Source organism: Tigriopus californicus, chromosome 7 (genome assembly GCF_007210705.1).
Source record: "Tigriopus californicus strain San Diego chromosome 7, Tcal_SD_v2.1, whole genome shotgun sequence".
Lineage (NCBI taxonomy): Eukaryota > Metazoa > Arthropoda > Copepoda > Harpacticoida > Harpacticidae > Tigriopus > Tigriopus californicus.
The window spans coordinates 3,016,884-3,039,342 of NC_081446.1; the positions used below are offsets into that span (position 1 = coordinate 3,016,884).

The 22,459-nt window shown below is 40.4% G+C and overlaps 2 protein-coding genes across 2 annotated transcripts; one reads left to right on the plus strand and one right to left on the minus strand.

Annotated features, from left to right (window-relative positions):
* The first annotated feature begins 648 nt into the window (after nucleotides 1–648).
* On the plus strand, nucleotides 649–1,717 carry LOC131883925 (galactosylgalactosylxylosylprotein 3-beta-glucuronosyltransferase S-like). Its single transcript, XM_059231533.1, has one exon. It carries the CDS (start codon nucleotides 653–655, stop codon nucleotides 1,478–1,480), a length of 828 nt encoding a protein of 275 aa, XP_059087516.1. The 5' UTR covers nucleotides 649–652; the 3' UTR covers nucleotides 1,481–1,717.
* A 726-nt stretch (nucleotides 1,718–2,443) lies between these two features.
* LOC131883388 (uncharacterized) lies at nucleotides 2,444–8,126 on the minus strand. Its single transcript, XM_059230851.1, has 5 exons — nucleotides 7,886–8,126; nucleotides 5,199–5,367; nucleotides 4,735–5,102; nucleotides 3,535–3,821; nucleotides 2,444–3,187 (listed from the first exon to the last, which is right to left on the minus strand). Exons 1-5 carry the CDS (start codon nucleotides 8,080–8,082, stop codon nucleotides 2,964–2,966), a joined length of 1,245 nt encoding a protein of 414 aa, XP_059086834.1. The 5' UTR covers nucleotides 8,083–8,126; the 3' UTR covers nucleotides 2,444–2,963.
* Nucleotides 8,127–22,459: the final 14,333 nt, after the last annotated feature.

Here is a 22,459-nt window from a genome sequence, read left to right on the forward strand (position 1 = left end):
GTGATTTTTTTGCGCCTTTTAACTGCAGCTCCATGAACATTACTAACTAGAGTGACAATGATACAGCACTTGGATATTTTGCTCTCCATCTCGAGAACTTGAGTATGCAAGAAAAAAATACTTACGGACCAAACTCAAAGGCAAATGTGTGTTTCAAGAAACAGCAATTCGAAGTCCTACTTGTAGGTAAATGCATTTCAGTAATAAATATTTTTTTAAATATTTGCAGCTCTTTCAATAAAATATGATTTAAAGAATTGCTTGTTTTTAGTGCAATGTTTTTACCCGCCCTAGTCAAGCCTTTCTACTTCTGTTTATTGTGTAGAAAGCTGATTTGATGATGGAGCATCAATTAATAAATTCCAAAACGAAATAACAAGGCTTTAAACGCACCAAATAATAAAAATCAATTCCGTCCAAGCCTATCACACTTGTACCTCTATAAGTTTAACAGAAGTCACCAAGCCTCAAACATTTAAGCACGAAACAAATGAAGGCTGTGATTTGGTCCTTACCACGTCTCATCTTGATTTCTATCAACCTGTTTTCTTTTTACCCCGTGATCAGATCCCAATCATCCGGCTTATTTCCCAGTTATGACAGTCTCCATATTGGGATGTGCAATAGCTCTCTCCCCGAACTTGAAGACAAAATGAACCAGAACCAACCTGTGCTTTACATTGTCACTCCCACTTTTGCTCGACGTGAGCAATTCCCAGAACTCACCCGATTATCCCAAACATTGTTCCACGTGCCACACATGATTTGGTTGTTGATTGAAGACACTTCCGAATGTTCTCCAATTCTAAGCAGCCTTCTGGAACGATGCCAGATTCCGTATGTGCACATGGTCGCTCCAATGCCCGCACAGTTTTTGGTGACGGCAAAAAAGCCTCGAGGAGTTTCGCAAAGAAATGCGGCTTTACAATGGATCCTAACTCATCCGGAGCTGCCAGAAGGAGTCCTATATTTCGCCGATGATGACAACACATTTGATCTGCGATTATTCAAGGACATTCGCAAAACTCAAAAGGTGTCCATGTTTCCAATAGGGCTCATGGGTGAAACGGGCATTAATAGTCCAGTAGTGCGAAACGGTCAAGTAGTGGGATTCATAAGTGATTGGTTTGGCAAGAGAAAGTTCCCCGTGGACATGGGTGAATTTGCCGTCAACATCCGGTACTTGACCTACAACCCAGCTAAAGTTGCCATGCCGTTTATGGTGGGCTATGAGGAGGATGGGTTCTTGAGAGGAATTGTGAAAAAATGGAGTGACATTGAGCCCTTGGCCGAGGGATGTACGAAGGTTTGGGTGTGGCACACCACTGCAGAGGAATCATTACTGCCAGTGATCAATTCTCGTGGGGGCGACAGCAATCTTCGAGATTTGTTGTCAGAACTCGAGTCAACGGGAGTGGTGGGGACCACTGTGACAGGTCCAGGTATTCCAGTTTGTCCCATGGACTCAGACTGTATTTAATCTCTGAGGCAAATGTTGGCAAAGCTAATGAATGTTTTAAGAAGCAATCAACATATTTTAACTGACACCTTTTACTTGCTATAAAGTGCAATACCCCATGCCTGGGCGAACTGGAACCTTATTTTCGAAGCAAATCTTGCTCTCTTTTGTTCGTTTCTTTCTGCTTTGTCACCTTCTTCGATTATTCAGCAAACATGTGAATGTGAAGAATATTGAGAAAAAGATAGAGCGAGCATGATGGAAAATAGGCAATAAACTTGGAATTGATATGCAAAACAACGACAAAAACTTCACGTGACTATTTGTTGACTTGATTGTTTTTAACCGTAATATGAAAACTCAGAGTCAGGCCTCCTATCTTAAATTGAAATAGGTCCAAACCTAAAAGAGAAGATACCGACATCACATTCCCGAGCCTTAACTTTTGAGTTCAAATGCGTATCAGCCTACAACGTCTTAAGATGTCATTAGCATGATTTTTTAGATGCGTGTTAATTGGACATAACTTCCTATTTTACTTCTCGGACACACATTTCAAGCTAATTCATACCATCAAAGGCGCACTCCTAGATGGTAAAAGTTATTTATCTACGCAGAATTGAATGCACAGGTTTGGAAATGCTTCAGTCAAGTCGGTCAATTCCTCGGCATGGAGCGGAAAGCATTTTCAAAATCTACAAAACCTCGCTATATGACGTTTCAGCATTGCGTTACCTCTTGCTTAGATACATGCCCACCACTGAGAGAGTGCGGGAAATTCATTTTCTATCTTCACGCTCATGCCCCCGATTGGGAGGTAACGCAATGCTAAAACGTCATCTAGCGAGATTTCAAAAAGCTTTCCCATTCAGCCCAAAAGGGACCTTGACATGATAACCGATATCTTTGTGAATGCACCTCTGGTCCAGGTGAGCGAGAGCATTGCACGCAAAACTACAGGCAACAAATCTCACTAATTTTTTGAGCTGATTCAAATGGCAGTTGTAGCTGTAAGACACTAGAATGATTCCCAAAATATCTTTTCCTGAGTTAATCGTGACTTTTCGGAATGGAGTCTTTTGATGGGTCTGAGGTGACGTTTATTTGTACAAAAGAATGAAGTTAATGAAAACCTGCGGAGATATTGAGTCCCCGGAGGCGAGCAGTGCCAAAAAATAGTCTCACGTATCTTAATCTCAAGTTGGACACACCGATTTCTTGAAATAAGGCAATAGAAAGCAAATACAGCCACATGAGCAAAAATGAACTTTGCGGAGCACATTTACAGAGCAAAGGGGTTAGACGGAAAATAGAATATTTTTTCACGACGTAGAAGGTGGAAAGTTTTCACAACATATTTGACATTTTGTTCCAATTAAGTATTAAGAAATGCCTTGCAAAAGAGTGTGTTTGGTGTGGGCCTTTCCGCCAGGATATACAAGTATCAAAGAAAAAAAAAAGAAATTACATTTCATCCTCCATGCCCAATATTAAGTCAAAAGAATCAGAATGATTGGACCATTAGAGCCATGTAAGATGCCAGTGCACCATAGTAGGATATGAGAGAGCTTTTTTTAAAGGCCAAGTAAGATCCCGCTTTGAAGGCTACATCATCCCCCGTGGCAAGGAATGACTCGATTTCAAAGATCATTCCTGGTTCCAAAAGATGGTGGTGGTTCTGAATTTGGAGGTCTCGGATCAAAATATATTTGGCATCGGAACCGGAATCTGAAAGGGAAAAACCATTCACTGAAGGTTGTGGAAGTATATTCAATTGTATTTAGTCGTAACCAATTCCTATTTTCGAAGATATTTGCCATTGTTAAGACATACCACACAAAATACCCACGTTATAGTTTTAACAAAATTTCATAAGCAGCAAACCCTATCATGCACTTTAACCCTTTTCTGACAATGAAAGTGGAAGGTTGTAGATCATTTGATGGATCGTCAAATGGATTATTTGATGGGATTAATTCCAACTGACCGAAACATTCTTCAAAAATGTACAGTACTGATTACCTATGGAATTCAGTTACTCGGATCGTTAGAGGAAAAATCAGTGAAATCATTACCATGCACTTTTCCGAAGTTGTATATTCCAATGAAGGATCGGACAAGAAATTGGACTCCCAGGCTACAATAGATCATAATCTCAAGTTGATCGGACAATTCATCTCGAGCAATGCTGAAAAAAATGGCCAAGACCATAAGGAAGATTTGGAGCGGAAAGGCAAGAATGATGACGTCAAATTTGTAGTTCATTGAATCAAGGCTATGTTGCAGTCTCAAATGACGTCGCAGATTTGTCCTCAGGTATGTCCAAGTCCATGGTAGTTCTGATTCCTCCGGACTTTTTTCACTGAAAGTAACGTTACAATTCAATACATTTTTGATACACCCTGTTTACATTACTTTCTTGGCTTGAGGCTAGCATTCGGTTAAACAATACTGCTATCGGAAAATCAAAATCAATGGCAGGAACCAGGCGAAATTGGATCAATGAAGTAGTCTCAATCAACTAGTAACATATATTTTCCACAGGAAAACATTAACATTAGTATATATAATGTAAACCTTTCTTCGATTCAAGGCTTCCAGTTTTTACCCTTAAGCTTCCTTCAATAATCTTATTTTTGAGTCATTGAAAATATTGGGTTCAAAGTTTTTTTTGAGGTATGTTAGTCTAATCGAAACAAAGCAATCCAGGGATACCACTTCAAGCAAACAAAAAGTATGACGTCAATGTTGGTCACAACCACAACCAAGAGCTACTGTATATACGGCCATGCTCCTTTTGAAAGAGAAGGCTTACTCTCTTGACACAAACTTTATTCATTTCTTAGATGGTTGAAGCCTGGTAACTTGGTTCGAGCACTGCTTGGCGATGGTGCTCTAGATCGACTACTACAGATACTCCCACTCAGTCATCACAATCGCCATTAATGCTTCCCTAACCCGTCGCTCTTTTAAGTGTCAATTCAGCAGCTAATGTTGTAATTCAAATACCACAAGAAGCTTGAACTCGAGTAGTTGAAATCAATCAATGCAATAATGGCGCTAGCCTTGGCGTCATTGGTGTTAAAAGTTTCAAATCAAACAAAATTACGTGCATCCTGGAATGCAATATCTTACGAGACAAGCATCTCGAGATATTGGTTGTCTTTAACGTCTCTCCTATGTGTTAATTGCCAGTAGCAATTCACCACGGACGGTAAAATCAAATTTATTGTGACCATTGTCACTAAAATTGATTACTCAATGTGTGTACTAACCTGGCATCGGTAAGAAGCTCAACAGCAATAATATTTTGACCTCCCAATCGGCTTGCCGGTGTATGGACAGTCGCACCCTTTACTGGCATTAGATTTTCATTGATTTCCTCGAAATGTCTGAAGTAACCAAGGGCAAAAAATACGAGCAGGCTGTCGCAGAAGAATGTTCCGAAGGTACAAATAACGGTCGCATAGCAATGGATCACATTTGAGACGATCCTCCAAATTGGATCAAAACCTTGTGTGTAGGCTTCAAGTAGATTGTGCATGTAGATATCTCCTGGGGCCAGGATAATGTGACCAGAAATGCTCACCATCGGTACAACTCCAAAGATAAGAAACCCGAAGATGAAATATGTTTTCTTGTCCTGGAAATAGTCAAAATAAATTTGAATGTTTATTGTCGCATTACTTGGTGAGCAATTATTAAGTTTGGGATATTTTAGTAAGATTGCAACTATTACCCTTTGCCATTTTAAACTGGCTTCGCTCTTTTGTCCTAAAAGTAGGTAAGCCTCATTCAAATGGGTCACTATCTTTTCATGCCGCATGATGAGGGTCCATTGCACGGCACAGATGATGGCAGTAGCACCAATCCATGATGACGTCCTCATAGAAAAAGCCACTCCTTTTCTGAAATTCAATTGAACAACTGACTTTATTGTACAGTCCCAACTTTTTTAGTCTCTCCCAATACGGGAGCTCTCTCATTCCTGTGATGTTCCAAGTGAAACATCTTTGGACCTGTTCGACCTTTTGCAAACCTGCTGAACTCATTGGAGCCCAAATGGGTGAAGGTAGAGGGCTAGCCCTCTAGGTGAAGCATATTCAATTTGTGGTTGAACAGTCGACTTGTACAGAGTTAGCATCGTGATACTACCTCTGGACTTAAACGTACGATATATCCAACCACACATTTGAAAAGGTTTACTTACCCACCTTCAACGTATATGCTCATCGAACTTTCCATTATTTTAGAGAACAACACCTAGATCCTTCATAGATGAGACCTGTTCAATATCTTTACCTCAATTATCTACAAGTGGAGTACTCAAAGGAGAATCGAAGGTCATCGAACGGAGTTTCATTCCATGCAGGATCATATTACTCTCAGTTCTCCAAGAGTAGATTCTATCTAGGTCCTTTGCCAGGCTACTGGAATCTTGGCCTTTCTTCCCAGAAATTAACTTTGTATCGTCAGCATAAGAGGAGAGACTTGCAGTAATAGTAAGCTTTTGAAGCGGGGTAACGAATATCATAAAAAGGAGGGTCACAAAGGATCCCTCGACCTTCACTATTTGCTTCCTATCATGAATGAAGCTTCTAATCCAATCTAGAACCTTGCTTTGGATCCCAATATCACGGCGTTTATTAATCAAAAGGCCATGATCTACTTTATCAAAAGCCTTGGCAAAATCAATATAGACAACATCAACTGACTCATGTCTCTCTTGTTCCTTAATAATCTTTTCTATATGCTCAATCAGTTGGGTAACTGTGCTAAAATGTGCTCGGAACCCGCGCTGGCTAGGAGGAAGGACATCATGGAATTCAAGAAACTCTACAAGTTTGAACTACATGACTAAAGCTTAGAGAAATAACTTGTTTTGCCGTTGGGCAACCAGCCTATAGAGATTTGAGTGCGAGCAGTTGTCTGAAAACAAGTGAACGTGTAGAGTTGCTCTTGTTGTAAGGAAAAGTAGTTTTGCAAAACAAGTTATTTTTCCGACCTTTACTCATGACCTTCTCAAAAACCTTCGAAATATTTGGAGGGAGAGAAATCGGCCTATGGTTACTGGGAAACGGCTTATCTTCCCCTTTAAACTTTTGTACATCATGAGCTAACTTTAGCGAAGAGGGAAACCTACCCTGATCTAAGATGCAATATATCAAGTAATTAAAGCCACAATGAATATGACTCACGTGGATACGATTTACCCAAGATATTTCTGTGAAAGCCAGATTTCTTTACTTTCCCATCTCTTGAGTTGTTGTTGATTAAAATAACAACCTTTTTCCCAGGAACAAACATACTAAACAGGCGCCATGTAAAGTGTAGTTAATATAAAAAAATACTTGCAAAAAGTGTGCTGATTTTGGCAATCAACACGTGATTGACATTAGGAGATCCTAAGAATTGGCAAATGGATGGTGTATTAGGTTAAACATCTAACCACGTTTCTGTTTTGTCTGAAAATCCATAAAATGTGCCTTTGTGGTGAAGGACAAGAACAAAAAAGGTTTTTTTTAACAAAACCTAGGAAAAAAGATTGTGAAATGGCAAAGAAACATTGATTAAGTTTGCAAAAAGATGAAAAATCAAACTTATAATTTAATCACCATTTCTAAAATTTCAAATAAGTTGCTTAGATCACTTCAAGTAATGCTACTTTAAAGAATATATATGTCAAATAATATTCAAATGGTTTTTGTCCTTGAATTGACTTTGCCAGCTATTATTTACTTTATAGTTATTGTTGCTATGCTAATTGCTTAGGAAAGTTTTCATCTTTCACAAGAATTGGAAAAGGAGGCTGTTTACTTGTGGATGAATAAAATAAACAAGCAAACAAGAGTTCAATATTTTTCTCATCAAAAGAGGTTGAATTCATACACAATCATATCAACATTGAAATCCGACCATTAATAATTGATTTTATAAGAAAAACGCTAAAAGGGTAGAAAAAAGGTTTTGTTCGCCAAAATAGCGATTTAGGTAATTTGTCCTAAATTTGAGGGAAAAAATCTTACAGTAGGTTTATTCATGAAACTAAATTGTTCAACTCCACCTCTTGCATCTCATTCTAGAAAGCTGCCTCCATATCTAACGCTATCATGGACAGAAAGAAGTATGAAATGACTTTTTCTTTTGTCTCCTTTTTGCCTTTGTATTGCTTATGGTTGTTCTGGTCGTTTCAGTCACGCCAGGTTGCATTTTAAAGGCATTTTCGATCCTAGCAATTAAAGAAGAGTAAAATAAAGTTATCCCATGTTAGTTGTGGTAGGCGCGTGTTCACAATCTGAGAACAAGGCAGAAAAGCTCTCAAAGTGCTTATTTCGCTCACGTATATAAAGCTTATGTGATCAAAAGAAGACAACCCTTTCAAAGTGCAAACGCAAATTGTTGCTTACGTTTGTGCTATGATCTTACCTCGTCATAAGGAGATAAAACGACCCGCAATAGTAAATAAGGAACGCAAGAGAAATTGCCGCCACCAGAAGGAAATACAGGCCTTGAACAGATTTCCATCTCACTTTCTGAAGAAGTCGGGTGCTTTTGTTCACACGGAATGGAGTAAACCCTATGATATTACTCAATTGAAAAAGACGCAAGTCCCAGGGATCCATTACTGGAATGGAGCAGCTTTCAATTATAAATGTGGGCCAGTTGCCAAACGCTTGTTCAGCGGTAACTCATTTGGAACATGCGATAACAAAGTCCCTCTCCAATTAGCCTGAACAGACATGAGTGGAACACAATGTGCATTCCCGATAAAACCAGACAACTTGAGGAATTGCAGTGTTTCACCAAAAAGATTGAGATTTAAAGCCTTTTATGTCGTTGGGTAGTGCTTAGATATGGACGGAAAAACTTCAAGACGTTATGACGTTAGATCGCCCTCCACAATGTACACTCGTAAGAACGGCCACAGATATACACAGAGATCAAAAGTCAATCCTAGCGAACCTTTCAAACCTGGAGTGGTATATTGATCTCTCGTCTATAATGGATCAAAAAACATTAGGTAGGCTAATTTTGATTGTTTGAATTAGTACTTCGTTATCTTTTGGTCCAAAAAAAGATTTATAATATGTATCATTATAAAAAATGCCTGCTCTTTAGGTTTACGAGATAATTTATACACATATATGGGTAAATTGTGTATACAAAATAGCCAAGGGCTCATTAACCACCTCAGGGCGAGCGATTTCCAATTTTAATTTTTATGACCCCAGCAATTGCTAAAGCGGGATAAAGACCGGTTGCTTTTCCTCTCCATGGACAAGAACCGCTCACAAATGGGGCTTCCATTTTTCGAAGACACAATATTCGATCAATGCGGCACTTTTTGTGGTATTAAACCTTTTGAGTTTCGCTAGATTTGACCAATATTTTTCTTTCGGAAATATTGAAGTGGGAAACTTCAAAATTTCTTTCATCGTGGAAGTTTTACTTTTGCTTGTTTTATAGCTGATCGTTCCTGAGCCCATGTCCTTCACAGTTCCTTGGCAACTGTTAGGCTCTTCAATGGTTCTAGGACATCTTGATCTAAAGAACCGTTCGACTAACAAATAAAACTAAAATTGAAGGAAAGAAAGTGCTTGCTAAAATGTGCAAATGTATGACAACAGTTTTTGAGCCTTTTCGGCTAATTTGCGTTAACAACAAAATTAGCCGTGAAGTTGCAAACAATGTAAATTTAAATGTGGGCCAAAAATGGCTTAGAATGCAATATATTGTGGGAAGTAAGTGCTGGTAAGAATTGAATACATTTCAACCTTTTTCGCGTGTAATTGCCTAATTGGGTTGAATCGTCAAAATGACAAGGCATATGTATTGTGTAAATTAACGAGACTTTAATTATTGTTTTACTTGGCAGTGCGTGTTTTCCATGTGGTCACAATACGCAATACGGCATTCTCTTGCATTACGGTATTCCCGTATGATGGTTGAGTTGATTAGATACTTGATTGTTCTCAAATGAAGGTGGGGACCACAGGGTCTCTAGCGGGAAAAATTGTGTGAATACGTGGAAAATGTGGGCAACCATGAGTAATGGAGATGAGAGCAAGTTAAGGTTCAAATGGCAGTAAATATGACAAGTTAGAATGCTTGGTAAAGACCGTTTAAAGAGATATTTAGGATTTTGCATTTCATTTCGAGTGGATTTGTGTATAGAGAAGAGAGGGGGAGGGGTCTCGTTTTGTAAACGTGGATGAACTTGAACCTTCAGTTTCAGGTGAATCCCTAGTCTGTCATACTTCAAGTTGATATATGAAAGTCGAGTTTGTGGATAATCATGTTGGTGCTTTTAATAGCACAATATAATCTTTAGTTTATTTAAATTGTGTGGAAATCAATAAATGCGAGTATAAGGAGGGTAATGAAGGGAAACAATGCTACTAGTCGAGAACCGAATTGAGGTCATGCAAATAATTGGCAAAGATTGCAATCATTATTAACGATTAGTCTGACTAATAGTCCAATAGATCAAATATGATTATTTTTCCTTTCGTTGAGAATAGTTTACATCTGCTACGAACAGATTTGCTATCCAAAACCATGACTTAATTATTTTTCAAATTCCGTTGGGAGTTGTCTTGTACAGTTTCAGTTTGATTCTCTATCTGTGGGTGTGGAGAGTGTCTAAAAGTCTGCTTTGGAAAAAAAGTCGGAGAACTAACACCTCTTTTAACTTAAACAACGGCGCTTACCGCTACGCCTCGGGCTTTTACATAATTCTTACATTCCACGAGAAAAATTTCAGAAAAAGCCCGATCAGTAGATGAACCTATAGAAAACAGTATTACGGCACTGATTGGGGATAAGTGCGAAAGAGGCATCATCAGTTGTGGCCCAAGGTTCGATTTTTAGGATTTATCTATTATATTCATGGCTATTTTCTAAGCCAATCCAACTCACTCTTCAATGTTGTCCACCTCACGGGGTCTTGGTTTTTATTTCAAACTAGCCATTTTGAAATGTGGATTTAGCAGATTTTGACCGTCTCTTTAGCGTAGTTTTTGTTAGCAGCACTGTTAAAACCATAACAACAAAGTAAACGTCTAGACTAGAGCCCTCTAATCTAGACAAATGACATATTTAGGCCTCGTGCGGCTCCCTATTCTCCTCTTTTCTCCTCTATTTGTTTTTCGGGAACTCTGAATTCCTCTTCCTCTCCTCTGAGGAGTGTATACTCCTCTTTTCTTTAAAAAAACCTCCTCTTGTCTTTGAGGAAATTACCGTTGCTGATGGTTACCATCTCGGCGGGCAAGGCGGGTTTGACGTGTTCCAGTTGCCAGAGCATTTCCGTGATTAGCAACACGATCATCTGAGGCTCCATACATTCTACTTGATCCATCTGATGTGCCTTGAAATATTCGATTGGAACCACATTTCCATCTAGTATCTGCTAAACGAATGTACAATCCGGGCATATTATTCCGGATCTCGGTGGCGGAGTAGGTCTGGGGGAGTACTTGCGAGTCCATGTCCGGAATGACAGAAGGGTGTACGGTTTCTTGATGAAGTCTCTGGTCGGACGAAGGTATCACGACATTATATAAGAGACAGGTGAAAGAGTTGATTTCCTGAAATCGAGTGGCCATTGGGCGGTCAGCTTGGCGCGTGTTTGCATTTGATCATTGGTCAGACTCTTCTTGTGTCACGCCCGGTCAAGCAATACAGTTGAAATGTTTTCTTTTGCAATATATTTTTCCCGAAATGTCCTTAAGATTAGATTTTTATGGAAAGTACCAAGAACTAAAAAGGCTATTCCACTTTTTGATGAGGAATATATGATTGATGAATTACTCACTTTGGTAAAACGAACAGGAACTTTAATCCGTTATCTTCATTGAGGAAGGGGTAACGACCTGAAGAAGAGGCCTTCCCTTTGAAAGATTGTTTTCACGTTTGGATTTCAATCTATTCATCTCAACTTGCGCAGTGTGGGTAGATTGGCGTTTGGGTGCAAAAGTTTATTGCTCTAATGACAAGTCACAGATCAAGCTGCTTGAGCGTCCATCATGGACTTTAAAACTTCGAGCTCTCTTGGCCCTGTTGGTTTGGCGTCTCTGTTCCTGATGAGAGGCTCACAGGTTCTTGTTCTTGTTTTCTGGTATTTGATGCGTTAAATCTTGGATCAGGGCTAGTTTCCATCTTCTCAGAAGTAAGCCCATACAGTTCCAATTTTTAAAGGGAAAGATATATCGTTCGCCAGTGACTACAGGGTGATTTCTCTCACTGCGAATGTTAGAGAAGAATATAAAGTTCAAACTTGTTTGGTTTTTGAAGTCCATGAAGTCATTTCTTCTCGTCAGCAAGGGTTCCGAGCACATTTTAGCAAATTTTAGCATTTTTAGACATCCTCAATGTCGCTGGGAGGATCCATGTCCATCTTGGAGAGCAACATTTTGATTGAATGGTATGATTCCTTCATTGGTGCAACCGCAAGGATAAAGGTTCGCTTCATGCCAGAAGATTTGAAGGGTCCTAATTCCTCGGCTAGTTTAGGAGAGATGAGGTTGCCTCTCACCTAAAATATCAGATAAAGCTGTTCAAGAAGTTGGTACGTTTTTTTGGACCAATGCAAAGACTTCCTCCAAACTCGCCTATTGAAAAGCCTTGTCCCTCATCAATTGATAGCCGCAAAATAAATTGATCTCGAGCGATTCTACGTTCTTGTAGGATTAAGGGCGGAATCCCTGTTGAGCAAAACGCCATCATGAAAGGGGTCGGATTGGAGGGGTTCGACTCAATCCGCGATTCAAAGAAATATTCCCATTTCTTGTTTGAGTCCGTCAGGAAAGGTGCAACTCCAGTTTAGACCCGAACGTCAATATGAAATGTTTTGAGGATTTGCTTCATGGATCTCTAGCTGATTCTAAAGATTCTGAAAGGATATATGCGTCATCTCGATGCTAGCGACATGGTCAATGCGACGGTGAAAAGTTGGAGCCGAAAAAATTCTCAAGAAGCAGTGTTTCTCCTTCGAACAAACCAAGTTATCAATATTGGAAAGAACAGAGGGCATAGACAGGTTCGAGTTCATGAGAGGTATATTCTGGAGTCCCCCATATTACATGATCGTGACAGAAGTAGACTTTTTCATCTCGAGAGCAAGAGCAGCATGAGCACATTCAAATTGTTCATTGATGTAAATCGGATGTCTCCAAATATGTTTGTACCAATCCAGACAAACCCTTCATTCAAAATTACGAAAATTGAAATCTCAATTGTACTTGTGTTTTAACAAATTAAATTGTGGTCAAAAACTATTTTCACGCAATCAAAATCATATGAACAATCCCTCGCCGCATCCACTTGTCCTCAGTGGCCAAAACTTGTCTAGCCGAGATGTTATGCCCGAAAACAGTCAACTCTGACCCGTCCAAGGAGCATTTTGTTGGCTGAAAGACCACCCCTGAGTCTTGGAGAGTTTGGAAAGCTTGTCTGAGAAGTTCTAAATGTTCGGATGCGGACGAGCTGGCTATCCGAGAGTAATGCGCAAGTGTACAGGTGTACAAATAAGAAAGGCAATCTATGAAGTACGCCATCCTAGCATGTTGTAAAGTAAGTTTGCATTCGGAAAAAATTATAAAGACCAAATGATGTGATTACCACGGTCATTGGCATGTCCTCCTTGTCCATTGGAATTTGATGAAAGCCTCTTGCCAAATCAATTTTGGAAATTTGTCCTTCCCCAAAGGACTGACGTTAAAAACCCCAATGGGGATCATTATTTACTGGGTATCATTGATTGCCACATTGAGTGGCTGGCAACTGCCGCATTTCAGACAAAGGACTCCTCGGTTGTCATTTCTGCTCTCCTCTTCTGCAGACACTTTCAATTCTTTGGAAGTTCGGGGCGACTTGCGCTTTCCGGTATGCTTTTTTGAACGGTTCAATCCCACCACACGAGAATTTTGATACACAAAAAGCAATTGTACTTGGCTACCCCAGGAAGATACCGAAAGGTTCGCATCGGAGTGTAATCGGGTGATGGTGGTGGAACTGGAGATAAATTGCATCTTCCATAACACTTCAGTTTCTTTGAGCAAGGGGAACCCATTCCAGAAAGAAGCCTAGGGCCTTGAAAATTGAGCCTTCCACAACGACTTCTCTAACCCATGATTCATATGTAGGGACGATTGAGACAAAGCTTTTGTCAAGACACACCAAACTCAACCCCCTCCCTGGTCTTCTTTCATGTGTTTATCCATGTCCTAATAAGTTTAGCAAGGACTTGCAGCAGCTCGTACAAAGTTTGAGGAGTTTTTGAAGTGGAACATTATTCCAGTGTTGAACTTGTTGATCGCCCATTTGTCCTGAACACTTTCCATATTGATCATATAGGGCTATGCAATATGGCTTGTTAGATTTGTGAATGATGGAAGCTCAAACTAATTGCAGTTTGATGTGGTGTAGAAAGAGAACGAACCGCCGTTAGTGTCGACAGATATTGACAGGATTATGGTAAACCATGTCCATTTGGCTATTACGTTCTTAGTTAGGCAAATCTATTACGCAGCAGAGGCCGAGAAAAGATTTGTGCCATGACAAAGAAACAAATATTTACATCAAAATAAAATGAAAAGTCCAACAGTCCAACTCGCTAGCACCAGATTCCAATCGTAGTTACTAATCTGCACGAGTTTCAGCCTTTGAGTTTGCTTCTCTAATCATTTTTTGGCTTTTCAATGGCTAATATAACTTTGCCGAGGCAAGACCTCTGTTTAAACCTATGTAGTAGTGATGGATATGATCGATTTGAATGTATAAGTAAAAGAAATGACTTACTTGTGAGAGAGAGTTGAAGGGTTTTCCGAGCGAGTTGTGTCTAGTTGGATAGTGACATATTTCAACACTCTGTTCAGTTAACGGTTCTTAATGCCTTATTTTGGATGTAATCGTAGTCTTGTCCTTCTTAAATCTTTCTGAACTCTGGCCCCCGATTCACATTCCCGTTACTCCCTTTGTCCAAGGTGCGTCTAGAATGCTGTATTGCCAATTGACTCCAAACTTCCCAAAGGTAGCCTTGGATTGAATTCTTTTGAAGCCAACGCTTTTGGCAGTCTTGCTCAAATTTCCGTCGGCTGCCTTGAAATATTTGGCTTTGCCCGAGTACAATGTGGTTGGTTTTCCGCAATGACATTTGAACCGTCGGAATGTATTGAGAAACTCATATGCGCAGCAAGATGCAACCGTTTAGACGAAAATCATTGAGTGTGAAGACAAGCAAATAAGACCAGCCATGCTCTGCAGATTTTGGGGTGAATGCACCCGTCTTCCTACTCCTTGATTCTATGCCATTTCTGATCTTCATTGAGATTTTTGCCAGCGTTGTTTGAGGTCACAAGAGTTGAGATTTCTGGATAGCACTCATGTTTACAAAGTCAAGACCTACGTATACCCATGGTTATGTTTTATCCACTCTCATGGCTTGCAATTGTGACATCTTAGGTGGTTCGAACTGAATGTAGGGGCATCGAGAAGTTTTTCAAGTTTACACATTTGAACCCTACAAGACCCAGAACCTCTTCCGCATCACGTCGAATATTTGTCTCTGACTCTCGTGCATTCTTGCTTGATGGACGTGCCATATTCTCTTTTGAGTAATATCTCTTTTCGACAAAATAATCAGGTTCTTGAAGATTCCAAATGAAACCTTGTTTCAAGTCGAATGACTTGGTTCTTCATGTCCCACTAGACTTGAAGATTTTTTATTGGGATTGCTTTATGTACTTTCAATTCCTGATTAAAATTACCTTTCCGCTTTAGCATATTTACCTCTTTACTCAGGATTTTTCGTAGAGCATGTTTAGCTAAGAACATCTCTGCCCAATCTCACTGTTCTCTAGACAAATAGGATGACATGACTGCGGATCTATCTCGCTTCTTTTGAAACATTCTTTTGATGCGAAAAAGGACTGTAATGACCTTTGACAATTTGGAACAATTGTGCACGAGTTTATCAAGAAATTCGAACTCCTCTTCACCCCATCTGTTGCTCCGACTTGCAACGCATGGATATCTAAGTCGGAGGTAAGCTCCTCACAGATTACTTTTGGATCATTATAATCATGGCACTTCTCTGTCGACTTTGCTTTTGCTTTTGTGGACATGACCGGTTGCCTCGGCCATTCGTTTCTTGGTTCCACGAGAAAATCTGGGCCCTTACCCCAAAATCCCGCTTGTAATTGGAGTTCCTGGAGAGTGCATCCACGGCTGGACAAATCCGCTGGATTCTTTTTCCCAAATCGGAAGTGAAACTGTTCTGCTAAGGCACCATCTAGGATACTTTTTGATTCGGCTTTCTTCCCAAACCTTGCATTCAAGCTCTTTGAACTCTTCGGAGGTTGAGAAGAGAGTCGCTACAGTATTCAAGCTGCTCAGCGCTGGTCAAGTCTTCGTAAGCGTTTTGAAGATATTGCCCAACATCTACTACTCTTCTGATCGTTAGGGCTTCCTTAACTTCGGCTCCTTTTCGCAATTCCTTAGGTATCAACGAGCTCTTGGCAAAAAGAAGTTGCGCATGCAATTCGCTGCTTCCAATGTGAGATATTACGTATGCCCCTACACCCATTCTGTACTGATTGCAATTGCCCTCTTCAATTTTTCATGTAAAAGTAAGAGTCACTCGTTGCTTTGTCCGCCATTAAAAACCCACGTGTTTAAGAATTTAGGCTTGACAATAATCCCAAGGAACGACACCCAGCTAGAAATCAAACAACTTATGGGTCCAGGAACGGTTTAAAGACGAAAGAGGAAAGATCACTTGTGGCAACTCGAAATTTTCCGTGGTCCAGTTAAAAGACTTGAGCTATCCAACATGGAAGATACAGGTAAACATGGCCTTGATTTTGCATGGATTGCGGGCAGGGTGGGCAAAATTTGAGATTTAGCCCGACAAAAGTGTCCACAAATGGGCACAAGGGGACAAAAGTGTCCGCAAATGCACACACGGAGACAAAAGTGTCCACAAGTGTCCAAAAAAAAGTACAACTGTGCAAAAAGGGTTGACAAGCAAAAACTTTTAAACCCTAAATCATGTTATTTCTTTGCCCAATCTTGATGTTAATCCAGCAAATAGAATCAGAAATAATAAAATCTTAGCTTTCTTAAAATACATAAGCATGAAGTAACATCCAGCCTTTGTAGAAAACAGACAACTCATTTCACTAACGTTTCCAATGTCCAAGATATTCACTAAAATATATTTTTGAGATCTTGATTCATTATTTTCATACAATACAGCTTTGTAAAGTCAAAACAAATATCATTAATATAAATCCAATGTCAAAAAGTCAAAGCCGAATTTCAATCAGGTTCTTTGTTGCCTGGGTAACTTTAACTAAAATCAAGTATTATGTTTAAAAAATATCATTTTCTGACATCAAGCGCATCTTTTAAAGTTTAAAAATATGCCTAACAACATTTCAAGTAACTTGCTTATGGTAGAAAACCCATTAATATGGGAAAAATATGTCAGTCATAATGTAGCAATTAGGTACTATTTAGTATTAGCTCTTTTTAAGAGGAAATCCCAAATGATCTAACATGTTGGTAAAAAATTTAATAATGTTGAATAACTAAAGCTACATAACTAAAACCTATATCTATGTTCTTCTCAAGGGAGGCTTCCTTGTTGCCTATGGTAATATAAGATGAGTTAAGAACCTGTCTTTTAAATATCTTTTTTGTTTATGTAAGTCATTTGGCAAAGGTTTTAAATACTTGTTTTGCTTTTGGAACCCTCAATGAGCATTTTTTGAAGTAAAAGATAAGATTCAAGTAATAGGTTTTGGAAAGGGGTGGACAAAAGTGTTCAAAAATGATATGCCCACCCTGATTGCGGGGGATAGTGGACGGAACGGAGGGTACACCAAGTCAAGGTGACGGATCTCGTGTATCCAGTAGTAGGCGGCGGGGGCCCCCAAAAAGGACAAGACCAGGAATGAGCGGGCGTTTGCCACAATAGTCCTGTCAGTTGTATGTTTCTCAATTGGATAAGAAGCTTCATTAATGATACGAAGCAGATTTTAAGGTCGGGGGATCCCTTAGTGACATACATGATGTTAGATCAGTGCTGCCATTTTGGCAACTCATTCACGGCCTGCCCAAGCTTGAGGGATAGCTATTTTAACCTAACATAACCTACTTAACCCTTCGGTTGCAAGGGCCTGGCGACGCCTCTAGAATATATTTAATCCTTGCTTATCTCTACTAACAGAATCTGTCTTTATCAGCCTCAGATCGTTTGTACAAACACTGATCAAATCATTGTATCATTCAATATTGATAAGCGAATCATTTTGCATAATAGTCATTGAAATCTAAGACTTCTCGTCTTGTTTCCTTGATGTAGATCGAATTTTTATTATCTGTAATGCAATAATATTCACAAGTGTTTTGAAATGTCGAATGCTCGTTGTGTTTAATGGGTGTTTTCTTTGTACATGGTGATTTTTTTGCAACTGAACAAGTTCAGAGTCACTTAATTGGCAAACACAATATGAGTATAGGGAATGACTCATTTCTGATGTAACATGAACCGAAACTGATTTGAAGCTTATTCACGCCGACAATAAGCCCCGAAATGTTCACCATTATTTCGGTTATGACTTGGATGATTTGCAGAAATGGTTTGGCAAGCATATTGCTTTTCATTTGGCAACTTTTTGATGAAAATTTCCAAGGGTTCCACATTTGCAATTCGTTTCCGACATACACTACCTTCGAAGGACTTGCCATGATATTTTCCCGGACTGGGTACAAATCTTGTGCGCATATTACTAGTTTGACGTTCTCAAACTCGTGATATTTGCAATATTCCAGCTTTGGAGCTCCGTTTCTTATCTTCTGGAATTTCGCATCAAGGTATGACCAACTTTCTGTTACTCCTTGTTTGCGGTGCACGTATGGTGTTCATGGCGTGTGTTTGGTGAATAACTGGAAGTCTTCATATTTTCATGCAATATTGGGGTTGGTTTTCACAGCTTAATTATATCAATAACTTAACTTAAGGCTTGTATATTTGGTTTCAAATGGCCTTTAAAAATTTAAAGAGCATAGTTAAATGATACTTCACAACTTCCTAAGGACCTTGTTCACTATTCAAAATGCGCAAAGTTACCGGGAAAGGAGTGGGAAATAACAGAACAGAGCTGGGATTGAACCATGGTTGGCCGGCAATGCTAATTAAATATGTAGCAGGAATGAAGTGCGCACTTCCCCATTGAAATTGATTTGTTGACTAATCTTGACATGAGGTTGGAACATTGTCAAATTAGTGCTTATGAGCATCTGCGGCGGTTGTTGTTGCACGGACTAGGCCACACAAACAGAAGTACTCTTGCCATAAGACCAGTAGTAGTCCGAACTAAGAGTTTTTTTTGCCCACGGCCTGTATGACATCAACCGCAATGACGTCGCCAGGATAAGTCAATCAATCAATATCGTTCAAGGACAAGGCCTGGAGCATTGATCTGGGCGGATGAGAGAGTTTCATGGTTCAGCTCGAGGGTTTTGGTCTGGTCAGGGAGTTCCAAGACAAGGTTCTTTGTCAAAATGTGACTGCTGTTGTTTCATGGCCGCCTCTCGTTTTTATGGGAACTTGCATGGGAAGGTAAGATTTGTACCAAACTGGGCGAGCAGTTTGCTCGAGGCCAGACATCACCATGCACTCTCAGAACTAGGGCATTGAACGCAATATCTCGCTTCTCGTCATCAAACGGTTTCATTCTTCATGACGCGTTTCAAATGCGTCGCAATCATGTGAACTTCAATAACCTCATGTGCTTTTGAGACACTCCAATGGAAGTACTCTCTCAAGCATGATTAGGAATTGAGTAGGAGGAATTTTACAATTAATGTATATCTATTGAACAAATGGCAGGACAGTATAAGGCAGGCAGGGTTAAGGGCCCTCATAACCAAGTCCCACAGGAGAGGGACCTTACCACAGAAAGTGTAAAACGATTAGTCAGGTTAGGATAAGCCAGGACGACGTCAAAGTCGTGGTGAAGCCGTCCTTGGGGTAGGTTGGAGACCTGGAATTAAACTAATGTCTATTCTAATACGAAAACAAGTGGTAGATTTGTTAGCTTGCCCATCCCTTGACAACAGTGAAGTCATCTCTAAATCTAGTAGCCTTAAAAAAGACTGGGGTTTTCCAAATGAGAACAACCAATAGGACTTTTACTCCCATGGACGCCAAGGTTTAAATACCTTCATTAGTGGCGGGTTGGTGGTGGAGGTGGGGAAGCAGTTGTTGAGGATACTTCACACTCATTTGAGGTTTCTCGGGCTCGTTTATTTATTGGTGTGTTAGGTAGTGGTTCCAGCCTGGAGCTTCTTTTCCTGTCACCCATGATCGTGGATATTTCTTCAAGACGTACCTCTGTTCCGTCCACCAGCCAGGGGTGAAAGGTCCTGCCATATTTAATTCCCTTGGTGAACGGAAACAAGCACTAGGTAAAAATACCTTGATTGCTCTCAAAGATGGAGAGCACCTAGTACAAGGGCTTCAATTTCTTAGACCTACCTTAAGGCCTCCGGTTATAACCCTAATCAGGGCATACGAGCAATAGTTTGAGCTTCAAATGATCATCAATTGACTAAGGATACAAATCGCTAGCTACCTTTACTCCCCACGGTCCCAGATCAATCTCAGCCTTGAAGATTGGCCTAGGTATATGCCAGAAAACTAACTATCCTGCAAAATGTGGTCAGTATCTTAGTCTAGTGGGCATCCATCAAACGATGCTGATCTCTACACTAGGATTTGGCGAGAATCTGGTGTTAGACTCCAAGATGAATTTCTGTTACAGTTCCATCTACTTTATCCAATTGCTATAGGGGATGTCACGTAAAGGAAATTTAAGGAAAAATGTGGTCCGGCACCCTGGTTTTGGGCATTTTGGGGAGAGAGAACTAAGACAAACATCACAGTCAACTCGCACCATCCGCCCATTGAATTTTCAACAATCGAGTGATTTTGAGTGAGCTGTGCTACAAAACCCAACAAAATGAACATGTTTGGTGTTAATCAGTGAACGCACTATCACATTGGCTCAATACCACGATGCGAATTGCCTAGACAAGCATATAAAATGGACAAAAATGTCCAAATTCAATGCATGCACAGAGCGGTTGTTCTGGGCATGTTGTCTTTGATTTTACGCCATGGAATAACGCATGAATAACGTCAGTTGTCCATGAACGCGTTTACTTGAATAGCCCTATACATGAAAATGACACTCTACTAATCAGCTATCTTGCTCGGGTAATGAAAGAGGGGGTGATTCTTGTATCCAACGGAGATTCACGGCGATGACGTCGGTTCGATTGAATTGAAGGTCTAGAATCGAATTGACAGAGTATAACTAAGACAAGTTGAAAAGCCTCTGGAGTTGAGTACAGGTGTATCTTCTATGCTGTCTCACTGATGTATGCTATGCACTTCCCCAGGTACTCTTGACTCGGCACGGCTTCCTGGGTCCCGACTCCAATCGTTGACTTTCACTGCTCTATCTCAAAATTGATCGACTCGACTTCCAACACGTCTAGCAAAATTGTCCTTGATTCAACTACCAGCAAGAGCTTCAAGTTGGGAGTTGCTATCACTTTCAATGTTCAGCGGTCAATCTGTTCTCCTTGAGACCAAAAATGTGACTTGTCCTCGAGAGCTAAAATGTGACTGTGGTCTCCTCGAGATCTAAAATGTGACTGTGGTCTCCTCGAGATCTAAAATGTGACTCTTCTTGTTGAAGATTCTCCCGTACCACGTTGGTTTCCGCCTCTTCCCCATGGAGGCTAAACGGGTTGTCCCAGGGCCCTTGGTGGACAGTGACGGCTTCTCCTGTAAACTGTTGCACCTGAACGGCATCTAACCGCAACAGGGATTTTCACATACCAATGTCCAGATTTGACCTCCTTTCGTCAGGCTAGGCACATTGGCCATAAAGGGGTTTCTCGGATTGCCGACAATGGATTATGTCTGCCTCTTCTGTAAATGTCGGCCGCATCTGACCACCACTGGGTCTGAAAGGGCAACGGGTTGACATTGGGCCGGAACTACGTCTTGCTTATTCAGATTCTCTTCCCCCTCTCACAATAATCACGGGAATATCGGTTATTTGATGACAGAGGATTTTCTCGATTACATTTTGATCTACAAAATGAATGATTGTTTCCAGAACTGTGTTTATCAAAATGTAATCATTTCTCCATATCATTTTAGGATTATGTACTCGATAGTGGACGGAATACCTTTTGATGTGTGGTCAGAAACTGAACCCGGTTGCCTTTTTATATCAACCAATAGGCTCACCGGCGTAATCCGAGAGCTGGAGTGTTGATTACATTTTATTAACTATTGGTAGCTTGTAGGTAGTTGATTCCAATATTTGGCGGAAAAGTTATAAGTAAGATATCTCAACGTTGTAAAGACTACCATACCAAATCAAAGACTAGGGTTGGAAGATATTCCAAATGAGAATTGCCATCAGACTTTCACTCCCATGGACGCCAAGGTTTAAACGCCTTCATTGTTGGCGGGCTGGGAGGTGGAATCGGTGGAGATGGTGTCCGGCAGGGCGGTGCCGGTGGTGGTGGGGAAGTAGTTGTGGAGGATACTTCATTACACTCATTGGAGGTTTCTCGGGCTCGTTTAGTGATAGGTATGTTACGTAATGGTTCCGGCCCAGAGCTTCTTTTCCTGTCACCCATGATTGTAGATGGTTCTTCAAGACGTACTCGTTGATGTGTGACCGTATGGTGAACCCGGTTCCCTTTTTATATCAACCGATAGGCTCACCGGCGTGATCTGAGAGCGGGAGCGTTGTTTAAATCACAGACGCTCTATACTTCTTGGCCGCCAAATTGACGCTCATTTGGCTGTTAAACCCTTTCCTTGCGAGTCTAGCCTATGACAACGAGTACAGTCTGGCAAAAGGAGGCAAAGCGTCTGAAGAGGAGCCAATCTCTTGGAAGGCGAGT

Coding starts and splice junctions, on each gene's coding strand:
- LOC131883925 (XM_059231533.1), top strand. CDS start 653: ATGAACCAGAACCAACCTGTGCTTTACATTGTCACTCCCACTTTTGCT.
- LOC131883388 (XM_059230851.1), bottom strand. CDS start 8,082: ATGGATCCCTGGGACTTGCGTCTTTTTCAATTGAGTAATATCATAGGG. Junction 5,103..5,198: donor CCAGTTTAAAATGGCAAAGG/GTAATAGTTGCA, acceptor GACTATTTCCAG/GACAAGAAAACATATTTCAT. Junction 3,822..4,734: donor GAGCTTCTTACCGATGCCAG/GTTAGTACACAC, acceptor CGTTACTTTCAG/TGAAAAAAGTCCGGAGGAAT.